This window comes from Lates calcarifer, linkage group LG20 (genome assembly GCF_001640805.2).
Source record: "Lates calcarifer isolate ASB-BC8 linkage group LG20, TLL_Latcal_v3, whole genome shotgun sequence".
Classification (NCBI taxonomy): Eukaryota; Metazoa; Chordata; class Actinopteri; family Centropomidae; genus Lates; species Lates calcarifer.
The window spans coordinates 22,074,329-22,092,746 of record NC_066852.1 but is presented as its reverse complement, the minus strand read 5'-3'; the positions used below and the strand labels follow the sequence as shown (position 1 = coordinate 22,092,746).

General features: G+C 41.6%; 2 protein-coding genes across 3 annotated transcripts in view; both read right to left on the bottom strand.

The window, feature by feature from the left end:
* The window catches only part of mtnr1bb (melatonin receptor 1Bb), a 34,236-nt gene extending 26,767 nt beyond the window's left edge, over positions 1-7,469 (bottom strand). For both annotated transcript variants that reach the window (XM_018692501.1, XM_051078764.1), the window contains exon 1: positions 6,899-7,469. In XM_018692501.1, coding sequence (XP_018548017.1) covers positions 6,899-7,106 — 208 coding nt within the window. In that variant the 5' untranslated portion in view covers positions 7,107-7,469. The remainder of the gene's footprint in view (positions 1-6,898) is intronic.
* A 6,069-nt stretch (positions 7,470-13,538) lies between these two features.
* The window catches only part of LOC108893279 (protocadherin Fat 3), a 63,471-nt gene continuing 58,591 nt past the window's right edge, over positions 13,539-18,418 (bottom strand). Inside the window, exon 51 of the mRNA XM_051078755.1 lies at positions 13,539-16,984. Coding sequence (XP_050934712.1) covers positions 16,236-16,984 — 749 coding nt within the window. The 3' untranslated portion in view covers positions 13,539-16,235. The remainder of the gene's footprint in view (positions 16,985-18,418) is intronic.

Genomic DNA, 18,418 nt, shown 5'->3' with positions numbered 1-18,418 from the left:
AAACTTGCAACAGAGCCCCTGTGTCTAATCTCTTCCCCTTTTTCTTTTTGAGCTACAGCTTAACACTCCTCTGTTTCCATCCCGCCTGCTCTGTGATCTCTCCCTCTCTCTGCCTCCTTTCTCTCTATATCCTCTGTTACGCACATAAAAAGGTTCCAATACGGTCGTTGGGTGCATGGTATGAGTCTGCCTTCAGCTGTCTGGTTTGGAGGACTTTTTTTCTAAACTGTGCATCAGAAAGCTGAGAAAGCTCCTCGGGATTAAAAAAGTCTGATTGATCTGACAACCTGTTCAGCTGGCTGATCTTCTGTTTTGATTTTAATGAATTAAAATCAAACACCCAAGTGCCCCCATGGCAAAAAAAACCTTGGTCAAGAGCATAAATTATAGTAGAAGCCAGAACGAGCTAAGGATGTGAGGATGCCTACTGGGTCACAGTGGAAATGAAGGGCATAACTATGTTTTAAAAGTGTTGAGCAGAATATTAACTTCCATTCTAAACCTAAGAGCAGAGAAGAGATGCTGGATCAGGGTTAGGGTTTTTTTTTTTTTTTTTTTACCTAAGTAAAATCTTAGTTCTATGCAATCTATGGACCTACACTCTTGAGGTATAAGTGATGTGGGAATAACAAGAGTTTCACTAGTGTAGGAAATGAGTGAATCTTCACTTTGTGAACCCCTGAAACCAGGATTACAATCCTGCTATATACTCTATGTAGTCTGTGTCTAAAACCTGTGTTGTTATGCTTTTTTCTAGTATATTTGATGTTTTTTTTTCCTGATTTGCTTCTTGTAGTTTGTAGTAATCGAGGACTCACCAAGACAAAAATCTTGATATGATCTTGGACAGCTGAAGACTTCAAATGTAAAATTGTGAAGTGTAGACTTATGGACTGTCCAATTAACTAAAAAGCTGAAACTGTCTGTTTCAATTAAACTTCTCTCCCTGTCTCATTTCTCTCACATTTCCTCACTCAGAAAAACACATTTGCAAACTTTTGAGGATAACACATAACCACTGTTTACCCACAGAAACTCTAAACCCTGATCTTAAATCAGCCTTTTCAGCTGTCAGCAGCAACTGTCACAAACCAAATTATCATCTTAAGTGCCTGGGCTTTCAAGAGTTGCTCCTCACAAGTATAATTAAACCAGATCAGATACACACATCCATGCTCGCTTGCTCTCTTTCTGCTGTATTAATATTTTAATCACTTCTTCATGTTTTAACAATGTGATAACAGCTAACTAAACTCCAGCTAAGTCAAAGCAGTGGTACTATTAGCAGTAGCAGCAGATGTCACAGAGGACCATCGGGAGAAACAGAAAGCTCTGGGGAGAGGCTGGGTTTGAATGTTTCAGCACCATGGAGAGAGTCAGAGTCTGGAGGACTTCCTCAGTACAAAGTACACCAAGTTCAGACTCATGTCCTTTGGAGTATGAACTAAGTAAGTTCAACTTGGGAGTCTAAAACACTGGAGCAAAGCTGGATTAACAAACAGGCAAAGCAAGGACTCCATATAATGGATTATCATTTCTGTCTACATAATTTGATTAATCACTAATTTGCTGGAAATTTGCACCACTGATGTACAGTACCAGCTGTGACTTTTAGCCCTGGTCTTGAAGAGGGATTCTGTGTCAAAATCTATAAGGTCTACATTGACCTTATTTATTGTAAAGTTGTGTTTTATCAAACTGATTAATTTAGAGTGTCAAGTAATTAACTTGCAGAACACTGCAGGCAAGGTAGTATTATTCCATCACAGAAGTACTGTGTGGCTGTGACCAAAAATTATCATCAGTAAATCATTATCAGTAAGTTTGCCAATTATTTTCTTTAATAATCAGTTGATTGTTCAGTGTACAAAGCAAAAAAAAAAAAAAAAAATGGCCTCATTATTCTTTGAAGCATATTCAAATTTCTTTTTTTTTAAATATATGTCTGACTGACAATCAGGTCAGAAAAGACTGTGAGATGCTGAGATCTTTCAATCTGCTTGTGACTTAAACACTTATCAGTCAAAATGGTTGCCACTTAATCATGTCAATCAAATAATCAACTAATAATTTCAGCTCTAGAGTACTGGTTGGTAACTGGGGTAGTAATGAAACTGTCATGTACAGTAGGGGTCAAGGGGGCCCAGCAGCCATGTGTCCAAGAACAGGACAAGGCTGCTCAATATGCAGCTGGAGCAGCAGCATTTTTGCTGACATTCCAGTTCAGCTGGGCTCTAGTGACTAGACCGCACTTCAACACATTGTACAACTGTTCTGTCACAAAATACCTCAACTCAAAGCTTCAACAGGATTTTTGGGGAGGAAAAGCTTTTTTGGAGATTTCAACTCGATGGACTGTGAAATGCAGTCAACAGTTACTGTCACTCTAATGTATGTCTGCCACACTGCCTCTGTTCCTTTTCATACAGTATATACAGACAGTGTTTATTCACTTTGAGTGAAATGTGGACAGATCTATGCATATAAAGATCTAAAAGTAAACAGAAGCAGCACTGTTGTACAACAATACTGTCACAAACATAGACTAATGTGGCTTTAGTTTGACTTCCAAAGGGAATTGTACAGCATTTTCAAAACTCTACAGAGACATCAGAGGAAATTGCCAAAATGCTTCCCAAGATAAAACTGGTCTCACCTTGGATGACCATGGACATTAGCCAGTCCATTTAGCCGCCTGGTCTCACCTGGCCGACAGGTCCTAATCTCAATAAACACTGGAGAAAAATGGTTACTGTCTAAATGGTTACTTTCTCAACAGCTGAAGGGAAAAAATTACAACCATCCAGAGTCTGGCAAAGATTCTCTACTATCACCACTGGTTGATGCAAGATGCATGCTGGGATACTTGTCTACCCCATGTATATACAAGTCAGATTCTTAGGTGTCCTTAATTTAAAAATGGGTGTAGCAAGAACACATATGTCAATTTGGACTGTACAAGGAGTGGACTTTGAATTGGATCAGTAACTGGGCTGTGACTGATGATGTTTCAGAAGCTTAGGTTTGAGTGTTTCAGGACCATGGGGAAAGACAGGTGAAGAGGTTGGTTTTCAGTGTTTCAGCACCATGAATAGAGGCAGCAACTGGATGTGAAACACTGCACTTTTAACACTGCTAAGGAATATTTTAAGCATTATTTTTGTAGAGGCAGAGAGCTTTAGAGAAAAGTAGCTGGAGAGGGAATGAGAGGGAGAGGGGAGAGATATGATGTAAATAAAGTCTCTTTGAAGGGAGTCTCTGTAATGTGTGATCCTGTCTAACTCTCTTTGAAGGTTTGCAACACCTAAGCTCCTTCAAAGACAAATCTCAGGGGGACAAAAAACCCCTGCCCCACACAACTGTACAAGGCACTTTTCACATACTCATACACACATTCATGCAAGTAAGCACAATACCACAATTAGAAATGTAGAGTCACTGCACTGTGTTTTCCTGAATATGCTTTAGGTGCTTTGTGCATGCAGGAACACGTCTGTACGTTGAAGGGCTTGCACATGAGTCAAGGCTTCTCTTTTTAAAAGACTAATTTCAATGGACAAATGGCTCTAATGGCTCATGAATGCATGGATTTATGCGACTGTGTGTCATGGCACAAGACTGCTGGTATACAATAGCATATGATGAAAGCTCTTCAAATTTAACATTGAGGTCTTTGAAAAGACAAGAGAGAAAAACAGGGAGAGGGCACAGAGGTAATGTGCAATCCCTCAGCAATCCTAATGCAGCCTGGTTACATGACTGACATGTATCTGAGTAACGATCGGTATGAATAACAGATATCTTGATGCACTACAATATTTACTACAGAATGAGTGTGTATATATCACTGTCGTGGGTAGGTGAGAACAAGTAGACATCGCTCACCAGCCTAGCATCTGATGAAATATTGTGGTCCAACATGGCAGCAGTTTACTTTGTTCACTCTGCCACAGCGGGGACTTATGCAAAGCTACGACAACTGTAGTGGGTAAGCATCTGCCAATTCCCCCACCCTCGTTCCTGCTGCAACTGTTTATACAGTACACTGTTGTTAAGTCAGGTGTTTTCCCATCTAAGCTGTTGAGTGGGTTGTTTCAATCTACAATAGCCATTCTCCGAGTTCATGACTGCGGGTTCAGCGTGGTTTCTGAACTGCTGAGTGGGCTGTTTGAGTTGAGAGAGATCAGCGTTAAGGCAGAAATGCACCATGCGAGTAGCTATATATATGTTTTAATAGCACTCCTCCTGGAGACGTATGCTACAGGAAACCAAGAAATAGATACAGAAAGGATAACCCATAATATCCAAGAACACCCTGAAGATAAATTAAGCAGGCAATTTTTAATTAAGCTGTAAAATAAAAATTTTCATTGTGTGCTCTTATCTGGTCTATTAGTTGGTCTCTATAGGGCAAACTGTAGACAGGTGATTAAAGCAAAGATATGTCAGGTGCAGGCAATTTCTCCTGAATTTGTGGCAAAGACTAGCAGGTGTACTGTGTGTCCTTTGTTTTTTAAATTAGAACCATTAAACCACCAAACAAACAAACAAAAAACAAAACAAAAATCAGCATGATCACCCTCTCTAACATCTGCACCACAAGCGCTTCCTCTTAAAATCACAAGAGGTACATGAATCAGGCTCTGTTAAAACATAAACATGTTTTGGCAAAGGGTAAGCGTGATCACAGTACAGAGCATGATCCTATCCAATATAATGATTTCCAAAGAATAGTATTGCAGCCCCAGTTTTTTGCGTGACAAAAACTGGGGCCACGTGGCTGCATGAATTCAGTATAGTATTTCTGATGAGTGCACTCCAAAGACTGCAAATGCTTTATATATAAAAAGGTTATGTCAAAGTAGGAGTGAAAATGAAAAGTAGCAGAGATAAAGATGTTAAACATGCTCTCTGCTTACAACAGCCACCTATATTTTTTAATAAAACATAACCTCTGTCTTATTCACTCAAGAAGTGGGCAGACTTCTGTTTGACTACATTAAATCCTCTGAATGCAGCTATCTCAAGTCTGTCACTGTGCATGAAGTTTAATAAGATAATGATTAAAAGGAAGTTTGTGGGCTACGCTACACGCCAATAGAATTGCACTTGACATATCGCTCCTAATTTACAAATTCATTTCTTACTTCTTAACTTTGTGAGTTCCACTTCTTACAAGCGTCAATACAAATATAACCTTGGTTCAAGGCAATTCAGAGCTATGAATAAGCTGAACCTTACCTAAACCTTAGTTGTTGTTTTTTTTAAAAGAATCCCTGCTAGAGTGAAGAATGTGGGAGTCTTTCTCTGAAGACAGGGCTGTATTCAAACACACCAGTTGGATCTCTGTGTCCATCTGACTTAAAAAAATATGTTCAATGTTCGAACAAAAGAAACACGTTTCCCCGTGAGGACAAATACAAGGGAAACGTCATAATGTGATCACATGAAAGGCTGTAGTTGTTTTAGTTAGTCCTCAGGGTGCTTTACCCATCTACTAATAAGGAAGAGAGATTTCTGATTGCATCCTACTGGCTGAAAAATAGTTGCTGATTTACAGGAAATGCAAATAAATGCATATTTCCAGCCCTAATTGTTGCCTGATAAGGCACAAAATTGCCGGTCAGCACAGTGTGGTAGATTTTACTGCATGAGATATCCATCTTGACGAGTTTTAAGTCTCATGTTTAATCTTCAGCATTTTTTAAAAATCTGCCATCAGGGTGAGATACACGTCTCAGGAATTATTTGTTTCAGTAATTCTCAGTTAACAAAAAAATGACAGTAATGAGTCAATAATGAAGAGGAAGAGGTGGGTAACCAACCAAACTGTGCAGGATTCTGAAAAATCCTTGAAGGGGGTTCATTTTCATCAGAAAAGAGGTGAATTACAACTCCAGGAAAATATATATATATATATAGAGTTCAATGAAAGAGTACATCAATGCTTTATAATCTGGCTTTATGCTTTCACTATAGCTGCAGGAGGCCTCCTGGGTAATTTCACACATTCACATCAGCACAGGTTCATCAACACCATTACAGTCAGCTTTTTCAAAGGGGGCTCACCTGCACTTACTACCCAGCTCTTACACAGCAAAGTGTGAGCTACACTACCTTTGAACTTTTATCAGAAAAGAGAGCAAAAAGAGGCACGTCGAGCTGTTCTGGTGGTTCTAACAGTGCGAGGTATTAGTCAAGCGCTTACTGTGGTGTAATATAAAACGGTGAAGACATAACTGGCCAGCAGCGAGGCTTCAACACACCATCAGTTAACAGGAAATATACAGGCTAAATCCCTGCACCAGCCATCACTGTGTCCATCAGCAGCCATGTGTCCTGTCAAGATGCCCTTCATCAAGTTATAGAGCCTACACTGCTCTGGATAATGTCAACTAGAGGCTACAGCCTTTGCATTTAGGTTGTAAGCAGGCTGACAGAAATAGGTTGACACCCTAATCCAAATGTGGGCATTTAGTTGAAACTACATATTATGTGCTGTGAGTTCAGTTAAATGTCTGTTATTTTATTTAATTTTTTTTTTTTATTCTAAAGCTACATGAAATGCACAAAGTTATCCTGGAATAGTTTTTGTCTCTGGGTCACTGATGGGGTGAATTATGGGGCAAAGTGCGCTCAAAGGTTTACGGGTCAAAGCAAGAAATCAGAACAAGCAGCTTAGAGAAAGAATGTGGAGGGTAAAACAAAATAGATTTAGTCTACCGAGAATTCATTCCGACAGACAACACATGATTATGCACTGTACCAAAAGCGTACAGTGAGTAACTTTTCCCCCAGAATGTGAGTTGTTATCAGTGGCTGTGATCACTAATCATCAGGTAAACAGACCTTGTCATTACATACATTTAAGCTGCATCACAGTAAGGGAAAATCTTACCGGAGTTCCTCAGCTTTCGGTTCCTGAACACCGATATGATCACCAGCAGATTCCCCAGCACGTCCACCACCGTGGTGAAGATCAGCACGCTGGCCAGGATTGCTATGACCCAGGCGGGGCGGGCGCTCCCCTCCGTGGCCAGCGTGCGCTCTAGCTGCCCCAGCCGCGGCTCTGTCCGGTTCTTTATGAGCGTGAATGTGTCCGGCATCACTGGCCCACAGCCCAACGCTGCTCCCGAGTCCTTACTGCTGCTTTATGTCCCGCAGGTACCGCCGGTACCGGTGTGTCCTAAATGAAACATGGAGCGCACCTGGGTGCCTCTCCGAGTTCCACAAGTCTGTTATTAAAGGCGATAGGAGTTATTTGAAATAATGTGGCGATCACGTGTGACCTATATAAAGTTACACGGACTCTTGGCTTTCTTTATCTTCACACCAAAAGTCATCCATCCATGTGCCACCTACAGCTCGGACACGCGGCGGTGCCACACCTCCTCCTCCGGTGGGGAAATGTAAATTATTTGTCCTTTAGAAAATGTCTGATAAAAGAAGGTACAGACCACTCATATCTGAAGTCTGTCGCTGGCTTGCTGGTTGGCATCTCCAACTCCTGTCAGTCCGCATGCGCCCACGTTGGAAAGAAGAAAAATGTCAAACCATTGCACCGTATCTGGATTCCTTCTGGTTTGATTTGCGTTTCTCTGATAAATCGGAGGAACAAATTGTCTCCTTTAACCATTTAGAATGCCCCTGCTTGTGCTGAACCACGACGCAACCGCCGCTGTGCGTGGCGAGGCGGCACTGTGGTCAATTTCACAGAGGAGCCCTCAGTCAGGCACACAGCAGGATGTGGAGAAATCCACAGAGTGTGGACGGAGAGAGACACGCTCTCGCCAACAACAATTATGCCTCCGACTTGGCTTCACGCGTTTCTCCCTTTCCCTCCGCGCTCCTCTTTTACTGTCTTTGACTTTCTCATCTCCCACTACCATGCCGAGGCGTGCGTGCTAACAAAGATTTCCCTCATTTCTCCTTCTGCTTATTCCCAGCGTGACTTCCCAGAATCTGTCTTTGATCTTGGCTCAGTGCTCGGAGGTGCTTTAAGTGTGCAGTCAGTGGTGGGTCGGCACGGGAAGTCCAATCAGCACACGTGGAGTGTTTCTCTCACATGAATGAGGGGACATTTTGAAAGCACAATAATCAAACCAAAGGAAAAACAGTGGGTCTTTGTCTGAAGTTCTATACATTTTCTGATTCATTGGGTTTATTAAATCCTGTATGGATGCAATAACCTATAAAAACACAGACACACAAGAGGAAAATTATCATAAAAACAGCTGGAGCTACAGTATATTATGGAAGTATTTGAACTGCAAACACAATACTCTGTTAACTGAACCAATATCCCTTAGCTGTGTGTGCATGCCAGGGTGCCATTTTTGGACTCTGGACTATGATTCACTTTGTGCACATTGCAGTCAGAGAAAGTGGAGGTGGCAGTCTAATCCCATTCATCCTCAAAATGTGGGTAACTGGTGGCAGCGGTGCAGTCGAACTCTCCATCAGATCCAGTGGATTCATATGTCATCGATACTGTCAGTGCCAGTGGTGACACATTGAGGCCAGCGCCATTCATTCGTTTAGCTCCTCACTGCTGGGCGTGTATGGCTGCAGCGGATGCCCTCGAGCGCAGCAGCAGCAGCAGCAGCAGGAACAGATTAGAGCCGCCCAGTCAGTGTCAAGCCTCAGAGCAGGGTGATGTGTTCCACAGGCCTGATGTGATGACCAGGAGACGGACAGTTGTGACTGTGAGGTCAGCCAGACAGGCAAACACACACACACACATATAGAAACTTTGAAAATGGAAACAAACTCAATAGCAGAGACAGGGACTGAAAGAATGCACAGCCATATAACACATCAAGAAAACCAATGGCATTGACAGCACAAAACACATAACAATGCTGTGCTGACTGTGGTGAACATGCTTCACAGACTCTATAGCTATTGTGATGTCTGTGTGTGCCTGCTCTGAAGGAACGCTTCAACAATCTTAAAGCACCCACTTACGACAGCGAAGCATATTGTTGTGGGAATAAAAGCAAGGGATGGGGAAGTGGATGAATGATGTTCTGACAAACTGGCCAGAGCAACCGGGTATCAACAACATCCTCTACAAAGAACCAGTGATGTGGCTGCTCCATATGGCCGTGTTGTTTGTTGCTGTACCTTACAGGGCGACACAGTTTTATCAATATTGATGACACAGTCTTTGTTGGGTAACTCTCTCAGAGCCATTGTTCCGCAGAGAGTTTTTTGTTGATATAACCAGATGGCACCACACACACACACAAAAAAAGTCTAGAGAATAAGGTGCAAAGAAAACAGGGGGAAACTAGCTTGGCAGGCATAGATTTCCCTATTGTGAAAGAATGGCTGAAATCAGGTTTGGTAGCACTCAGTATGGAGACATAATGTATTCATGCTGTAGTTCATTATTAAAAAACAGATGTGATAATTAATATGAGTTTACTGAAGGTTTGTGCACATGAAGACTGATTCAGTGGACAATGTGACCACCTACTCTTTGGAAAATTAATAATCAACTGCTGAAAATGCATAAACCCTTTGTATACACTCCTTAATTTGGGACATACTGTAGCTTGTCGGTGGTGTTAGGAATCATATCCACTGTATGATAACTGGTTTATCTATCAACTCATAACATTTTGTGGAGAATCTCAAAAGCTCATGAATATTGTGTGAAATTTGGTGGAAACTGGACCCAAAGCCAAAAAATGTTTAAAGAGATTTTGGTATAATCTGGATTTGGAATTTCTGCCACTAGATGATTTTGATTATAGCTACAAAACAGAAACTGAAAGCGACTTAGAGGGCAGAAGTAAATGCTATTAATCCTGGTGGTGTATCTGCAGTGAAATAATTTGAATCTAAAATGTTAGTGATGGTACCTTCAGGTGCAACAGCAAGAATTTCTTTTGGAGGTTTTTGGTCTTGAGTTGCCCTCTTTGTGTTTGTCACACAATGCCATGTGTTAGATCTTACATTCACGTCATCAGATGGACTGTAAAGGTTACTCCCAGAGGCATTTCACGCTTTAACAGTTCAACAAGGACCTAATAAAAATCTCACAGTTGTGGCAACTTCAGCAAATCCAGATGCTTATTCTGCTGGTGAGCATAAAAACCCCCTGATGATCAAAGCACAATATAGAGCAGACCTCCTTTTTTAACCAAAATCAGATCTCAGCAATCTCGAGGGTGACGGCGTACCAATTCCTCAGAGCTAAAGCAGATAACGAGCTGAGCTCTGAGGCCCATGATGCAGCCAAATTTCTCCGGAGCATTTTGATCCATCCCTCTGTCTCACCTCTGTTTAAGGCAGCATTTCTTTACAAGATCAGAACAAGTCCAGCAGCATAACACTGAGGGCCCCTGTCAGATCAGCACATTAGAGCTCAAGCCAAGACTTGCGAAGGGTAAAATAAACATATTCTGGATGATGGGATTCAGGTTTTTTCTGTGTGTTTTGTGTTCTTTGCAGAAAGTGCTCACGAAAAAACATATTTCCATCCAAAGAAATGTAACATAGTTTGAGACAATCGCTGTATCCAGTGACATTTATACGCTTTCATCATATAGGAAAATCCAATAAAGGACATGAAGTGTGTGGCTAACCTCCCTGTCTCACACATAGCAGTTTTGCAGGCATATGCCAGAGGATTGCCTTAGCAATAATCTGGTAAAACAGCAGGGGTGGGGGGGTTGATGGGATAGGGCTGGTACACAGCCTCCTCTGCTCAGTCACACACGGCTGAGGGCAGCTTTCTGATGTGAATTCATATCGTCATACATGGACGTGACCCTTTCCCATTCAATTCACCCCCCCCCACCCCTGCGTTGCCTTGTTTTAGCAGTGTAGGCATATTGTGTCTGATTATAATCACAAGATTAAAGTGTTTGTGAATAATACATGTGATCAAATTTCTTGAGACACCGACTGCATTTGTAACTATTGTGATCATGGGAGCATTTTACGTGCATGTATGACTGTGTGCCTGCCTGTTTGTGTGCATTCATGTGTCATCAGAGGCAGATGTTAGGCACATAGATTAGGTCTGGCTGGGTGTGTAATCCTGGTGTTACTGAGAACAGCGTGGATTTATAATCACCCACACAGCTACCCTTCAATAAGCAGGAACTGGGGAATGGTAATCTCTCTTACTTTTCCCACTTCTCTACTCATCTCTCGCCTTTTTTACATGATCTATCCTTCATTCCTCTCCTCCTTTATGTAACAGCTTTTCATCCTTCTGTCCATCCTTTCATGTCCCTGCTGTGTCCAGCCAGATCTGGAGGAACAGCATTGTGAAAAATGGAGCAGAGAAGAAGACAGGGGGGAAAAAATGGGGGGTGGGGGAGCAGAAAGAGATTTTAAGTGGCTTAGCTTACTCTGTGGTGTAAATGCCAGATGGTCCAATGAAAAGCCAGCAGAGCTAAAGGGACTGGCAGGTCCTCATCAGTTTCCTCTGATGCATGATGAATAAACACAACACTCACTTTGTTTATTGCTCTCTCTCTCTGTCTCCCTTTTCCCTCACATGCCCTCGTATTTGCCTTTGGTTTGACCCTGTGCCTGTCACTAGAACAGCCAGCTTGCTTGGAATACGTTAAACAAGCAGGATGGTCATCAAAAGAGTGTGCCACAGAGAGTATGTAAGTTATTGGGACATGTTACATAATCTTTGTCAGAATAATTTAATAAACTGTGAATCTGGATGAATAAATTCCTTGTAGTTTTTTTTCCCTCTCCCTCTGACGACATCAGGATGGTTTCTACCTGTGGTGTTGCTGATTCTGTGTGTACCACACTTTTGGCTGGAGGCAGAAGTAATGTTATGTAAGGTTTTGCCGGTAAAGATGCATGTCCTGTGGGTAATGACTCCTCTTTTTTCTCCCTCTGAAGACCTAAAATGAAGGCAGGATCGCCATGAGAAAATGCAAACAAAGCCAAAACATAAGTGGATGGGTAGACTCAGAGAAAGCTGACATGCCACCTGCACCTCTTAGAGACATCTTTAGCATATTATGCTAATTGATAAAAATCTCATTTTCTGCGCTGGCATGTTGTGACAGGAAGGGGTAAGAGAGGAAACATAAATTCAGGTGTTGTGATCACATTGCAGAGCAAAAACAAGCTGATTATTTTTAGGCTGCAAAGTCTGTGATGGGAGGTTTAGAATGTCTCCTGCAGTGACAAGTTTAATCAAGTTTTATGTGCATTTTACACAGAAATGCATGAATTTTTCCTGGGCTGAGGAAAATAGAGATTCATCTCCCTCGAGTTCTGCCTTGTACCTGTTTGAGTCTTTTGTGGTTCATGGTTCCTGCAGGGAGAGAGAATAGAACTGGAACAAGCCAGCCGACATTTGACTATGAGCTGTTTCCATCTTTTGCACTGACACAAACTGACATGCACTAAAAGATATATGAAGTGTTTCACTCAAAGATGATTATCCACTGTTCAAAAAAATGTAACACTTACTCCGACAAAATGATTTCTGTCTCGAAAATACATCTATTGCAACAGCTGTTGGCTATTTTAAAATGTACACTTTGCAAATAGTCATTTTAGATGATGTAATGACAGATTCTTCAAATGTTTATAAATAATTTTAAAGTCTTTTTTTCTTCTCCCAAACCTAAGACACTCAGGCATGCATACACAATTCTCTGCTCTCCCCCGTAGCACTGCATCAAAGAATCATACAGAATTTTGGGAGCATACAGTACACACACTCACACACACATGCACACATATACACTTCTTTACCCCTTAATTGGCCAAAATGTGTTGTATGTGACAGAGAAAATGAAACAGGGGAATGTTTGGTTGCCATGGGAATGTGTTCTGGCAGACAGTCAGTGTTTATACACGGAGGTTTGGATGATAACAAGGACAAAGTTTGTGTTAACTCCACAGGGGGGAAAAGAGGAAATAATCAAAAACCACAAAGGTTCCTTGGTGCGTCTCCTTGTTAGCTGCAGACAGAGTGAGTGTGGAGCGTGAATGTGGAGCACACACTGACCATCGCCTGCCTTCAACCTTTTGTCACCAATCAAGAATTAATGACTGGTCACCTTTTGAGGATGTAGATAGAGCGATTAAGAAATGTCACCTTGCTCCCTGGCTGCAGACCTTGTAACATTCAGTAATTAAAGTTCCTGTATGTTCCTGAATGTGCATGTCGTATTACTCAAAATACATACTGAGGCTGTGGAATGTAGTTTTCACTTATATGTGTGGCTGACAGTTGGGGTACAGACAAATTTCTGCGCAGACAGCAAAAGCATTATCTAATCACAGTTTCGTGCTTTAACAGATGCACAGTCTACATAATTTGATCACAGCACAGGGTCAGTATGGAAATAAACTCAAACTCGCAGGAACAAAGAGTACCACGCAATAAGCCGGATACATCTATTCAAGGCAGCAAAGAAATCAGTTCCTGAGGTAAACAAAAAGGCATTATGAGAAGATTACACTGAAATCTGTTCAACTGTTGACAGTGTATACAGCCAAAGCAATCTAAACCATGATCATAACACCCCTTTCAATATAATCTGAAATGATTTCAAAATAAAATTTATTGTTGGACTGATCACACAGTTTATGCACTTGACATTCCAGAAGACATTCTTACGCCCTCGTGTCTTCCCAGGACATCAATGACTTTAAGCTCCGCTAAATGAATCTGCCAGGTTCCAGACGGCAGGGAAAGAAAAACATATAAGAGGCGTGACAAGACTGACTTGATAGGATTAAATATTTTATGGGGATTATTTATCTCATGTAGTCTGCGTTGAGATAAAGCTCACCTGCTACAGCATACCAGGTACAAATCCACCCTTAAGACAAATGTACTTTTCGTTCTGTTAAAGTATGAATCTGCTTAGTCCTAGTAATGTGCAGCCTCTCAAATATACACAATACTACATAAACATTGTGCTTCAGCATGTCAGTGACCTGAAATAACTTAAATCCAGCAGACTTGAAAGGTACTTTGCAACATGATTCAACTGCAATGGATGGCAATGAAAATCAAGTATTAAAACATGACAGCAAAGGTGTCTCACTTGTTAGCAGTGTTGACTCACAGCACTGAGGTTCTGGGTTTAACATTTTCAGCCTCTGGAAGCTGCCATTCTGTGTTGAGGTTGCACGTTCTCACAGTATTCCTGTGGGTTTCCTTTGGGTGCGTCGACTTCCTCCCGCAGTCCACAGACATGCAGGCCAGGTGAACTGGAAACTGTAAAGTGCCCACAGGTGCAAATGTTTGTCCATGTGCTAGTCTGACCTGTCCGGGTGTTTTCTCTTGCCTGTTGTGCAAGCTGGGTCACGCTTCGGCAACCCACTTACACAGCAGACCTGAATAGGAGTGGATGGATGGACACTGTACTGTGGGACATGGACACATTAGGTGATGCTACACCTGATCATGAGTATGTTAAACCCCATCAGCTGGCAACTACTGCTGGTTATTAAGAGTACTTCCAAAGAGTTAATCCGTGTAGTGCCTTTCAGAGTAACATTCTCCAACCTGCATTCTTGCAACAACAAATCAAACCATTTTCTCTTGTGGAAGAAAGCCAACTTTTCATTGGCATATCAAAAGCTATTCAAAATATAAAATAGCTTTTAATGGCATTATTTGTCAGATTTCTTTGAAAATCCATCTGAATCAACACCATGCTCTTCAGTCTCAAGTGCTTTCTTTCTTAAAGAACCTTCACAGTGTTACATTTTCATTAAGATACTGTACATGTACAGTACATACTGTCTGATGTGCATGATTTGCATTTACATCTGGTACTACCTACTCCATCCATCAGGAATCCAAAACAGTTTGTTATGTATATCATTTCTTTACATCCTGCACAAGCACAGGCATTTGTTTTCCTTTTCAAATCAAAAACAAGGAGGCATGTCTACCAAAAGATAGATGGTAAGCATGAGATGGAGGCAGGTTGGTGCAGCTGTTTCCATTCCTGACTGTACAACAGACATCTGGTCTGGCTTGTTCCCAATCCACAACTGTCCAGAACTGCCACCTGTTTGTTTTACCAGTGTTTCAAAGTTTTTCAACACTGAATTTAGCTCCATTTACACTCCCGTTGTTGCATGTGAACTGGGAACGCAGCAGCATTTACATTGTGTTATCGGTGAGGTAATCCATGTGTGCACGTCTTGGCTGAGTGATTCTGTACTTCACGGTTGTGTTTCCACATAATTCTTTAAGCATTTCTGTACATAAAGTTTGGAAATTTCTATTACATGTTCATACCAGATGTAAAGTGGGCTTAATTCTGAAGCACTGCTAAAAAAATCAGCACTGGTAATATATACAAGGTACAAAATGTACATTGAGAGTAATATCAGAATCTGTGTTGATAAGTGAATCTGTATTTGTTCACATACTGTCTGTTATAACTGCGTGAATGAGTTATAATGAGTCAAAGCTGTTGTTGGGTTGTATGAGTAATGGAAACAATACATAACATTACCTAAAGTGCTGCATTTATTCATACTTACAAGAGCCTGATATCCCTGATTCCTGTATTTATGAAAAGGCTTAATAAACAAAATAAACAAACAAATAAATAGTGTTATTATGAAATAAATAATTACAGAATAATGACTGATTTAATGATTATATAGGGACACCGTGGTGTCAACTTATGGTAATCTTAACGGCATCTCTGAGGTCATGTCAGGGATGTGGGCGAATAGTTCTCTCCAAAATGACTAGTATTGTAATACGTGGTTGAGCAAACAAAATGATTGTGTGTGTATGTGTGTGATCTAACAGAACAATGTATAAAATGCATGACAACATATGTATGCAACATTGGTATCATCTAAAACAGAGACATACCAGCTCCTTTCATATTTTGATGTTAATAGCTGCTGTGCTCCAGTGATTCTATAAATAATAAATGTAATAGCATTGATTCAAAGCCAATCTCAGCAAACGCTCATACAGCGCAGGTGAAGGTGTCTAGAAAACGCATATATTTCCTCTTCTTCCTCCAGCTTATAAATGAGCCAGGGGATTGGTGGTGGATTAGTGTTTGCTTACAGCAGGATAATAATGTGGGATAATAAAAGTATATATGGTAATATTCTCCTTTAATTATTTTTAGGTGGTAGATCAGCGGTGTAGTGTAGTAAATGTCAAGTGTAATCAGAGAGGGCCACAGCCACTTAATATATAAAGGAATATTAAATGTATTTGTTTTAAACAGTCTATGTTGTGCTTATTTAAATCCGTCCCAGCCTGTTGTGGGTTCAGATCCAGTTGAGGCTCTGTTCATCCGTGTGGCTCTCCTGGCTCTGAGTGACACCAGGTTCAGAAGTCTCTCTAGTTCGTCCCCAGAGCCTGCCAGACTGCTGGAGCCGAGCCCTCCGCGATCCTCCTGTGATTCCCTCCACTCCCCCGTCTGTAAATCCCACGCCCTGAGGGGGGGCAGAAGTTGAGCCGGGTGCAGATTGAGGCCTGGGGGGCTTGACGGGTATCCTTCATAGGCTCGTCGGGTTGGGGGTAGAGTGTCATAAAGGCTCTCTGTGTCTTCATTTTGCTCCACGTCGTGGCCGCACTCCCGGTATTCCTCGTACACAGGTGAGGAGCTGTCTTCGCAGCTGTCGTGGCTGTGCAACTGCTGAAGGTCTCTGCACGCCCCCACGTCCCGGCTCCTGTTGCCTGTGCTCTTTCCTTCCCCATCGTGCCTTCTCGTTTCTTCTCTGTCCAGGATGCGTTTCCTCTCCCACTCACCCGACTGATTTCTCTCCCAATGGAAGGTCCTCTTACTGCTCTCCCGTCCCCGCTCTCGGCCCCTGTCACTGTAGCCCATCACTCTGTAGTCCAGCTGGAGGGAGCGTGTGCTGCCTCCTCGTCTGATGTTCTGCTGGGTGTCACTGAGGTCATAATGGGATCCCACCTCTGGCGGACGTAGGCGTGATGGTGACAACCAGCTTGTGGTCTGGCTGGAAGACTCCCAGCGGTATGCTGAGAAGAAACGAACAGAGACAGTCAGAGAGAATAAATCTTTTTAATCAGCTTTGAATTGTTTCAGTAACAAATGGTATGGTTTTAATGGAATAACAAGTTAAGAGAGTTAAGAGAGAGATCTGAGTTAACATATTGTGTAAAGATCCTGAGACTTTGTTCTCTGGACAAACTACTGCTGCCAAATCACTGGGAGTACTGTATGCAGTTTGATATGTTACAAACTGCCTTCCTAGATCACACAGTGTGCGTGAGAATGAGATTATCTATCTAATAGGATCAGCCAGCAAAAGGTGCCACACCAATAAATCACTTCTAAAACGAGAGTATCAACGCAAACTTATCTACGGGAGGTAACTGAGATGACACTCAGATCTTTGCTCTGCTAAGGCCACAGCAGCTAACTCTTGGTGTAAACCAGGATCTGGAATTTACTTCCACCTAAGAAACAAACTCCTTCACTTAAAAGAAAAAAAATGTCAGCCAGATGTCATTACATTAATGACAAGGCTGTGTATATTCACTGGCTTGTTTGTGTTTGTTTCTATTTTTCCTCCTCTAGTTTTTCCTCTGCTCATTATCTCCTCCCTTGATCTCTTTTTATTTTCATAGAAATGCGCTGCTTGTTATTTGTGTTCATGAGAACGTGTCTGTGTGTGTGGGAGTGTGTGCAGCACGTACAAGTGTATGTATGTGTGTCTGTGTCTTTGATGCAGTGGGAGGCTGGTGAATGGCTTTGTTTCTTATTGTGTCACTATGGGGTTTACTATGTTTTCTGTGGAGCTTCTCCTGTGTGTTTATGTCTAATTGCTCTACTTCTCATTTAGTATTTATTAATGTGCAAATAAAATCAGTCAACAAAAATTTTTATTACATCAAGAGTTCATGCTGTTAAATGGACCGACACAGAGCTTCCCACTAATTCACTACTTCCTACAAACTACAGCATGCAGGTTGCATAATTCATGGGTAGGTTAATGAGCTGTGAGTGAAAAAAATATCATATTGATGAAGTGAGAGGAGCCAGAGGGGTCACCTTCTGTGTGGGATGGAGAGTATTTCATTAGCAGTGCTAGCTCCTGGTATATAATGCATGACACATGTGTTGACAGGGATATCTAATAGACTGGCGTGCCAGCAAACCACGGTGTGGGAGTTCTTAGTGCATGCCATGCTGCTGAAACATCCCTATTTCTGGTTGAAATATTTTCAAATGAAAGGTTAATGAGGGGAAAAAAAATAATATAATGTTCTTACAATCCACAATGTATTCTTTGATGAACTCTACACAAATCTCATCTTTGCTCTGCAGGTGGCGACTTGCTGTCAGTGAAGTGGAAAACAAAACAAATATCTCATGGGACAGGAAGCCTTTGATGATGAAATGTTCTTCTCATAGACACAACTGAATGCAGAGAGACATGGTAAATCATG